Source organism: Pollicipes pollicipes, unplaced genomic scaffold, assembly GCF_011947565.3.
Source record: "Pollicipes pollicipes isolate AB1234 unplaced genomic scaffold, Ppol_2.1 Scaffold_3087;HRSCAF=3621_pilon_pilon_pilon, whole genome shotgun sequence".
In the NCBI taxonomy this organism is placed as follows: Eukaryota; Metazoa; Arthropoda; class Thecostraca; order Pollicipedomorpha; family Pollicipedidae; genus Pollicipes; species Pollicipes pollicipes.
Genome location: NW_023596225.1, coordinates 20,814,305 through 20,824,884, shown reverse-complemented (window position 1 = coordinate 20,824,884; position 10,580 = coordinate 20,814,305). Strand labels below are relative to the sequence as shown.

The following is a 10,580-nucleotide window of genomic DNA, read 5'->3' as shown; positions in this document are numbered from 1 at the left end:
CACGGGCTAACACCGGCCATCTCACCAGGCACTTGTCCCCATGGTGAAAGCGCTGCGTAAGCAGCATTAGCGTCAGAGGGCATTCTGAGGGATTGCGGCTAATCTAAACAACCTCCGGCGTCCGCCGGGTCGGGAGGTTTGTGATCTGGGAGGGCTATCCGATTATGCCCGGTTCACGCAGTGCCGCGTCGGCCATCGCCCTCCGGTGGGTCCAGGGTCGCCAGGCAGTCCTGTGGGGCGCCAAGTTGGAAGAGCGGTAGGGAGGGGGGGGGGGGGGAGGCTGGTCCGGTTCGGCTGAGGGCCGAGAGGCTCAGTCTGCCCCCGGACTCGACGGCAGCGGGCGGCGCCGGCGGGCTCTGCCGTGCTCGCGCCGCCATGTGCTCCGCCGCGCCCCGGATCGTGCTAACAGGTGAGTGTTCCGTCTGCCTTCCCCGCTCTGAACGCGGCGGCAGCGAGCGGCGCTGGCGGTCTCTGCTGTGCTCGCGCCGCCATACGCTGCGCCCCGTCCCAGCAGGTAAGCGGCTCGGACGCCGCACCCAGCCTAGTCGCCGTGCAGAGCACGATCCCGCGAGCCGTTATGTTTGGCAGCCTCTCCTGCCTCATCTGGGCCGCGCCCTTCGGACAAGATCAGCTGGACATTTGGGGCAGAATTGTCACTCGCCGAGCTGTCTGTCTCTTGCACCATGGTTGCTGGATGTGGGATAAGTTATGAGGTGTGCTGGCGACCCTCAATTCTTTAGTTAGCGACTGGTGCGCAAAATGACTAGATGGCGATATTTTGTGGGCGCCATTTCCTCAGCTTATGACTTCCTTTTGGAATCCCATTAGGTTGAGTGGTATGTCTCGAGCGCTCTGCGTTGAACGTAGCCTCCGTTTTGACGGTCACCTGTCGTAGTTGAGCAAACTCGTTTCAACAACGACGACGCTCCAGCTAACATGTCAATCACAGGAGGAGGGTCCTTCAATACAGGCTCAAATCCGGGTTCCTCAAGATCGTACACTGGGAAGAGATCTGAGCAATGCTCTGCTGTAATATTTGACATTCCCCAGGCTCCTCCTGGCTTACCTCAGGGCTCACCTTGAGTGAGCATCTCTTCAGCTATCATCGTAAAAACGGTCGCGTCCGCATTTTCTGGCGTCGGAAAACCAGACGTGCCGCGCTGACGTAATGCCCAGCGGTAGCGCCCCAGCTATCTGACCGGTGATCGCCGTCGGCCGGTCACCGCTAGCCACTCATCCCCGTGGCCAGCGCGGGATGGTGGTCAGCACAGACTGACGATCAGTGTGTACGGTGCCGGACGCGAGCCTGGGCGGCGAGCTGTGGTGATTGGCGGTCTCAGCCGCGCCGCCGCACGGAGCGTGTTCTCCTGGGGGGGGGGGGGGGGGGAGGAGGATGTCGGTGGCGAGTTGAGGTGGTGTGACATTCCGGAGTCACCACATGTCGTGGGCGTGAAGGATGCACTTTTCCTCTCAGAACCAGCTACCGGAACCATCACATCGTTCTCGTCCTGATGAAGAACAACTACTACAACTACCCCGAGTTGGTTTCACCAGTGCCCCTTAGTTAAAAATTAAAATAAGTCAGTTTTCAGGAACTCCTGGTGCTGGGAATGATTTTAAGATGGACAGGAACTATGTTCCGTTTCAGAACATTGCCACGCATGAAGAGCCTCCTTACAACCAAGTAGCATATATTCTTCTCGGGATGATATTCAGTTTACTGAGGTGAAGTATTGCCATCACAGCCGATGTCAGCAAAAGGATGGCAGTTTCAGTTTTTATCGCAGTAACCCAGATCCTACTTCTGGGCAACATCCTACTTGTCTCAGCATCCTGAGCACAAATTTCACGTTCTCGCTAGCTCAAAACGTTAAAAGGCATTGAAGGTTTCCGAAAATTCCATTTTTGCATGTGATCATACATGTACGTAAAACTCCCACCCACACAAACGCAAAATTCCCACAAAGTAATCTCAATAAGATCAATGATGCTCTATTCATGTGATGATAGCGCTCGAGGTGCCTTGAATGAGCTGTTTGATGCATCCAACCCAGTGACGTAGTTCCGAAGCATGAGTTGGGATGGACTGAACGGATACAGATTTACGAGACCTACCCCACATACGTGCAACCAAAAGGGCTCTCCACGGATTTGGCTCACTATCTATGCAAAGTTCACGGGCTGAGATCCAAGTTGGGGGGCTGGAGTCCTCCACAAACTGAATAGGAATTACGCTCTGATCTACCTTATGTTTAAAGTAAGTGGTCCCAATCATGGCTGGCAATACCATCAGAGCGATAGGTGCATGTTATTTAGGCCAGGCTTGGCAGATCAGGGTCATTCCAGTGGTTTTTACGATGGCTATCTTACTTCCTGGGTTCACAGTGGTCAGGTCAGCAGACTTGAGCTCGGTGACACAATAATGCCGTGTTCACCTGTTTGTGTCATACCTTCCATGGACTGAACGAAGGATCTTTAGGCGAAACAGCGCAAGTCGTTGAAATGCCACCCATTTCTGCAGAAAATGTGAACTGAAATGGGAAAATGTGAGAATGTGAGCCGTAGGAGCTATACCGGCACGGACATACGCAGCTTGGATTTCTGGTGCACTGGCATAGCAATTTACACTCTTTCCTTATCGGTTTGCTTGGGGCTGACTATAAAAATCGGACTTAACCGGATTTCATTACACGCCAAGTAAGCCCCCTCACAAGGTTTGTTCAAAGATGATGTAAGGCTTACAAATTGCAGACAGAGTATCTACGGCTTATGCACAGACTGATTTAGCCTACAGCACGATTATCTGGACCAATTATCGCTGCCGTTTGTGATAAATCGTTTCTTACCTTTCCTCTTCATATCATTACGTGGAAATGGCCACAACTGCCCGAACAAGGCTTCTCTGGAGGAATCCTAAAAATTTCGTCGTGGTTCAACCACAGATGTGTCTCGAAAAGTGGTATTGTTGAAAACCGGGTCTGAAAACGCTATAAACATGTGCAGTACGAGCTCAAGCATGAGAAAGTGGGGCCCGGTTCTATGTGCCGATATTACAATACTACTAACTACTAGCAAAAAGGCAGACCGCGGTAATGGCCATCAACTGGCCGTAATTTTTCGATTGTTCAGCGATTAGCATCCAAATATGTACATTTTCACCGCGTTTTGAAGCTGGTGCACAACTACCATAGCCTACAAAATGTACCTGATTGCGGTTATTTCCTCGATGGTATGGGACATCAAACAGTTCACAAACAGGCATTTTAGCTTCAGGCTTGCATGAATTGCTTGATCTATGTACTTGATTTTTGTATTTCATCTATGTACTATCTTTGGTTGTCTTTTACGAGCAAATAGCTTTTGGCTCTTCCCTGGGGCGAGACGCTGTCAAAGCTACAGCCATTTATTCACACCCTGGTAGCTGGGGCGCTCGACATCCTTCCTCGCGTTATGTCTAATTGAAAAGTTTAAGTTCCAGTCTTTCTGACACGAGGCAAAGACCCTGCCAATACCTTGACTGGCCACGAACTGCCCGGTGAAGCCCCCCCCCCCCCCGCTGCGTGCTGGTCGTCGCCGTCTCGGGACGCGATCACATGACCAGCTTACTATCCGGTAACGGACGCATGTACGGGCCCGGGAGGTTTTACGGGGAAGATGTGGAGAACGACAAGGCTGTTTCAGTAACAATAAGCGGACTTGTGAGGCTAAAAATATGGTAAGGAGGTTTTGGGCTTCTGCTTCTTGTTGTCATATATTTTTGGGTCGCTTAAAACCGACGTTTTCCACCAGCCGGGCATACAAAACTCGCATAACTCGGAACAGTTAATCTGCCTTAGCCGCGGTGACGTTTTTTGAAGTCTGCTCAGGAGCTGCTCGTTCGGCCAGTTGTGACGCTTCTGAAGCAATGCGACAAGGAGAGAGGTGAAGCGTGGAACACCATGACGGTTGTTGATGGTCCACTTGACAGCCGCTCTGGGTGAGATCCGTAAGAAAAATAGAAGTACAGTGAGCGCTTGAAAAGAGTGAGCAGGGAAAGGCTCAAGGGTGAGAGACGAAGCTCCCTAGTGTTGCGTGGTATTTGTGGTCCTCGAGATTATGAAACAAACGATTATGATAGCGCTGAAGACGGCGCACTGATATACCCAAGTACCAGGCTTTTTAACAGCTTTATATGTACTCACCTGGACAATGCCGACTTTGGTCATTTTACCTGTGATCGTTGATAGCAGTCGCCGAGAAATAAGGAATATGAAACACGTGGCGTTGAGGGGGAAAGGCCACGTGTTTTGTCGCCTAAAGCACCAATATCGCATATTTTCACTGCTTCCGACATTTCCCCCAGCGCTCTGTCGTAGCTTTATATGCTCCGCCATATAAAGTCGCCAGTACGTTCACTGGTCAGCAATGAACGCTAATTGGCAGACACGTAAAATCGAGGGGCAGGAAAAAAACTAATCAAGTTGGTTTCAAATAATTGAAGCAACAGAGAACCGGCATGATGAAGCACAATCACGTCAAAAATATCATCAGTTTACCCTCACTTTCTCTTCGCGTTATCCGTCCCCACCTCCTCTCATTGTTAGTGTGCGTTAACTAGACTCTTATGGAAATGTTAGTGGACGTTAACTAGACTCTTATGACAATGTTAGTGGGCGTTAACCACCTGCGAGCTGCTCCTATTGCCGTCTGCCACGCCGAACTTCAGGATAAGAGGCTGAGCCGCCGGCGGCCGTCCGGTACGCAAAACAACTACTACACAGAACAATAACAACTGTCGTCACCTACCGGAAAGATTGGAACTACAAGGCACGCGCTTGTCAAAATAGCATTACGAGGGAAGAAAAGGAGATATGCTCTCTCCAGGGTACTCAAATAGCATTGTAATGAATCCATGTCTCCGGATAGTATTCACTGTCTACGCTTTTGGAACGTGCATAGGCCTCAGTCCCTGTCATATACAAAAAAAGTCAGACGAGAAAACTTAAATTGCTTACAGCGGTTGATTTTTTCGAGGACTCGACTTCTGAGGCAATATTCGGAATCAACGCATCCGAATGCGTCCGACTAACCTATGGAGTGCGACGTTTCCACAGCACGTTAGATAATCGCCAGCCTTATGCTCGGCTGCATCCCTTGTTGTCCCAGCCTCATATGACACCTTTTTAGTCATCCTCAAATGAACTGACGACTTCGAATGATCAGGCAATTTCGAATGATCTGACGATCTCGAATGATCTGACGTATTCGAATGATCCTAACGTCCGGTGTTATTCTCGCTACATCGATTCTTTTCCCCTGTATTCCGACGCCGGAATGTAGCGTCTGGCTCTGGTGCTTGTCATGACACCTGACTTTGGTGCCTGTCGCGACACCTGACTGTGGTGCTCGTCATGACACCTCTCTCCGATGCTTGTCATGACACCTGGCTCCGGCGCTTGTCATGAGATTTAGTTCCGGAGCTTGTCCTGACACCTGACTCCAGTTACTGTCCTGACACCTGGCTCCGGTGCTCGTCATGGCGCTTGGTTCCGGTGCTTGTCCCGACACCTGACACCGATAATCGTCCTGACGGCTGACTTCGGTGCTTGACCTAACACCTGGCTCCAGTGCTTGTGCTGACATCTGACTCCGGTGATTGTCATGACACCTGTCTCTGGTGCCTGTCCGTGCACCTGGATCAGGTGTTTGTCATGGCACCTGTCTCTGATGCTTGTCATGACACCTGGATCCGACTATTTTCATGACACCTGATTCTGGTGCTTGTCGTGACACCTGACTCCGGTGCTTGTCCCGACGCCTGGTTCCGGTACTTGTTATGATATCTGACTCCGGTGTTTATCCTGACAACAGGCTCCAGTACTTGTCATAACACCTGTCTCCGGTGCTTGTCCCGACGCCTGGTTCCGGTACTTGTTATAATATCTGACTCCGGTGCTTATCCTGACACCCGTGTCCAGTGCTTGTCCTGACGCTTGGCTCAGGTGCTTGTCCTGACACCTGGCTCCAGTGCTTGTCATGACACTTGGCTCCGGTTCTTGTTCTGACGCCTGATTCCGATGCTTGTCGTGACACCTGGTTCTGTTGCTTTTCATGACACCTGGCTCTGGTACTTGTCATGACACCTGGCTCCGGTGCTTGTCCTGACACCTGGTTTGGTATCGGCCACCAGCGCTGCTGGTCAGCTGGGCGGCGGCGCAGGATTTCCAGGTCCTGGGAACCACCGTCGTCGACCAGGACTTCTTCGTCAAGGGAGAGCTCATGCCCGGCGAGACGCTCGCGCTCTTCATCAGGTGAGAGATTAGACCTGAGGCAGTCCTCAGCATCAGACATCGGCAGTCGCAGTCAGAGGTTAGAGCTAAGAGCCTCCGCAATCCGAGTCATCAAGCAGGAGATCAGACTCGCTGCGGTCAAAGCCACCAGTTGAGAGATCAAATTTAACGCAGCCCAGAGCGGGGGGCATGGAGCCAGACTTGTTGCAGTCCAAATAATCGGCTGAAAGAGCAGGTCTGCCGCGTCATAAATGATCATGTGATGGATGAGAAAAATTGCAGCTCGAATAATCAGGTGAGGTATCGCGCCCAGAATCAAGGCAGCTGTTTGGTTAGGACCCAACTAAGTGAAGTTTTGTTGTTATCAGATAGCTATGCGCACCTATGGCCAGAAGCAAAAACGAGCTGATTGTTGTACAAACAAACGTACCAATCAGATGTACGTTATATTCTATTCTTTATGATCGAGGGGACATGCAATCGCTTGACGTTTTTCAAGAAACTACTTGGTTGCGATATGCTTTTTGCGTAGGTGCGACAACTCGCAACGTTTTTGAACGGGCGGTGGTGACGGAAGGAGCTGTGCACTGCGTGAATGAGAGCTCTTTTAGGAAGACAGCGCCAACCTGCAGAGCTACACTTAGTGTGAGAGCTTAATGCATGAAGCTACTAGAGACATGCGAACGCAAATTCGGGTGCGACGGGGAATTTAACACAAGTGACGTTCCAAACGCATAACATGGAGTACCCCAATGTACTTTACTTCATGCGCAATGCCTGTAACATCACCGATGCCATTTCCGTCATATATGTTCCAACTCTTCCCACATGGGTTACACAATTAATGCGTGCAGTCCATGCGTTGTCCTAAAATTTCCATGGAACATGTCAAACCCAAAGCTGGTTGAATAATAACGCCGCGCGCATGACTCAACGGCGCGTGATTAGTTTCGTCGGCTTGAAGGCGGCACTTCCGCTTTGTAGAGAGTTGTTAACCTTATCGATATATCTTTTTGGATCACAGTGCAGGTGCTGTCCATCTTTTTATGTAATTAAATGACGAATCAAATTCCAAAGTTGGACGGTGCTGGATGATGAAAAATGCGTGGGAAGCTGGGAACATTTGTTTTATTTTTTCGCGCACGGAGAATGTGCAAACTAGCCTTGATTGTGCAAAATCCGCTACTATTCGTGCGAATCACTTTTTCCATCCTTTGACCTCCACACGGTATCATGGTTGTCACTGAACAAACGGCCGCAGTTGCCGAGTTACGATTTTTTTGTCCCAGACTAAATGTAATTTAAAGGTCCTTCTTCGCATGTGCGGCTCGGTGTGGCCAATAAACCTTGACCTCATTTCGACCAAGACTGACGAAGTACATGCTTATGAGAGCTTTTGTTGGATACCTAAGATAACAACATTGCGGAAAGATGCGTCACAACATTAAAGTCAGTTATTTCCAACTTAAAACTTACTTGACCTGCCCTTGACCTGACCACTTCAGGCTGACCTGATAACTTCAGAGTTCTCTTACCTAAGTCCTTGAAGGAAAGGACCAGAACTTGTAAGCGGCGCTGAAATTTCAGAACGACCAGGCTTTTAGGTTTGCAGATACCGGGCGGGACTTGAATCCGATCACACAGACAATGCCCGACTAAGCACATTAATAACGGTTGATAGCCAGTGTTTTAATTGGGCATGCATGACACGAATGTTCCTATGGTGGGTAGTTCACTGGTCCATTACCTCTTCTTTCCTATGGCATGGTAAATGTAATACAATGGGTTTCGATGTTTGGTGTATTTATGCTTGCAACGTTGCAGTAGAAAATGGCAAATGGTCACTTTTGCCGATCATCTTTTCTACAAGTACATGTTGCCAGTAATATACGGTGCGCATAGCGAGTGTCTATTTAATGTTTCTTCGAAGTGTGCAAAGCCTGTCGGCAACGCGGCCAATCCTCTTTTTCAAAGCACTTAGGCTTTTATTAGTGTAATATCAGGAATGCTCCGAACTAGGTACGGCGTCAGAACTAACAGACGAGGCGTATTATTTTTTGACATGTTGTTTTAAGGCCTCTGTTCCGATGCTATTTTGATTAAAGAAGTACATAGCTGTTCACTGTTTTCTCGGCAATATTATCAAGTCTTTTCGTTGGGCAATCCTAAGAACTGAATTGGTTGAGGAACAAAGATCATAAACCGCATCAATGACGTTGACTTAGTTTGCCGTATTTGGGAACCTTCGACACAATTACCCCAGGTTTGCGCTTGTGAGTGGTGGTGACACGTCTAGAACAGTTCGGGACTTCCCTATCCAGGTGACTTTTTACAGTATTTGCATGCGTAATTAACGTTGAGAAACCGCGGGCAGTGTGGCGTGATTCTGTGTCGTCACAATGCCGGAGCAGTGACGCTTCGAAACTTGCACTGAGCCACTTGCTGATCTAGGACCGGTGGGAATTTTATTCTTGACACGGATTGAGTGGATTTTTAGGAGTTTGCCGCAGAGCCATGATTCACAAACTTATCGTACAAGCCCGTTGAAAATGCACCTTGTCACGCAGTGTGGGGTCATTTTAACGATATTTTTACAAAGCGTCGCACGTGAGTGCGGAGATCGAGTTTCTATGCATCAGTAAAATCGAGATAAGAATGAAATTCACGGAGACTCGGTGCGTCAAGACCTATTTGGTTAAAAATAGCGTGATTCGAACTATATCTGCCCCACCATTTACATTGTTCAACTGCCACATCAATAGAACATTGCATTTCAAGGCGCTTAGCATCGCAGCTCCTAACCGCACAAAACACGCTCATGAGAAACCATGCATGCTTATGGCATATCAATTATCCGCGTAGATTGGTGCGATCATTATTTTGATTCGAATGAAGTCAAGGTATTTTGTCGCGTCAGCGTCCCACAAAAAAAGTATTTAAACTTCGTGGGCACGACGCGATGATTCACGTGTCCCATGCTTGTTCGTCGGCCATAAATCGACCACACCGCTTCGATGATGATCTTTTGACTGCAATCGGATTAAGAATGGGTATTTTTGCGTGGCTGGGGCCGAAAACGTTAGACTTTCTGAGCTTTATGGGACCAAGGGACAGCACAGGGTCACAGAATGTAAGTCCCTCGCCTTCCCAGCCTGTCTTTCTCCCTTAATCGATAATAGCGAGTTGATTGGTATACTTTTGATCGCGATCTGAGTAACATTTTTGGACCATGTCAGCAATGTGTCAGCAGAAGATGGTCTTTTGCGTGTCAGCGGATATACCATTTTGAGCTTTACTGGCCTAAGGCCCCGCCGGCAATCACCTAAATGTTCCGCAATTTTTTGCCTCTGGTAAATTAATTACACTGCGTAAAATGGTGTACTTATATGCAATTGTGTCACGAAAAGCTTCTGCGTGCCAGCATTATTTCGGGACGTTTCAAGTGGTTTATTACACTCCTTAAAGTGAGTAATAAAAGCCGATCACGAAGGTTTTGCTCCCGAATTAGCTCGTTTAATAAGGCATCACATCTAAGCAAGCTTTTTACTTGAAATGTGCCTGGTTGCAGTTAGAAGACTGCAAAAACATCCCAACAATCATCCAATCACTCTTTACGGGAGGTATCGAGGAGCGCATTGCGACGCAGTTTGTAAGGAAGTGTCGGGAACCGGACTTGTCTAAAAAAGCGTTCCCCATCGTTGATCAGTTTAGGCATGTCATGTGTTTCGACTGCCAGATAAGTGTTACTGATCAGCATTGTTCATGACGGCTAGAAGCCATGACTGATGGCGGCATACAGTCCCAAACCGAGGGTGACAAAGTGGCGTATTCTCCGCTCATGCGCGAAAAACAGCATCAGTGCCGGTCATAACTTCGTGAAAAACGGCGCAAAATGATTGTTAGCCGCAACCGAAATAGCTGGAAAGTCGTGGGAGCAGACCCACTTAAGTTCTTTACTTGGGACTTTTAGGATGGCTTTAGCTAACATCTAACGGTTCCTGGTCGATGGCCAGCCTTATCTGTGCGAGAAATCACTCGGATATCAGCAGAGCCTGGAACTGGTTGCCACGAGATGGAAGCGTCATCCAGTCCGGCGATCGTATTGTTCACGGATTGCGGACGGCATCTGGGACAACAGTATCCGGGATGAGAAACTTCTTCCGGCGTCGTGTCCTATAGGCAGGGTCATAGGCGAATGCAGGGAAGAGAGGGGGAGGGGGGGGGATTGCCCAAATTTCCATTGGTGTAAAGAGGAGTTATTTTGGCCCACATGCAATGACACAAAGAAAGCCGTGGGATACTCGATCACTT

At 49.0% G+C, this 10,580-nt stretch overlaps 1 protein-coding gene across 1 annotated transcript in view; it reads left to right on the top strand.

Annotated features, from left to right (window-relative positions):
* The first annotated feature begins 375 nt into the window (after positions 1 to 375).
* Positions 376 to 10,580, top strand: part of LOC119089868 (uncharacterized) — a 30,114-nt gene continuing 19,909 nt past the window's right edge. The window contains exons 1-2 of the mRNA XM_037212677.1: positions 376 to 409; positions 6,170 to 6,290. Of these exons, the coding sequence (XP_037068572.1) occupies positions 376 to 409; positions 6,170 to 6,290 (155 nt within the window). The remainder of the gene's footprint in view (positions 410 to 6,169; positions 6,291 to 10,580) is intronic.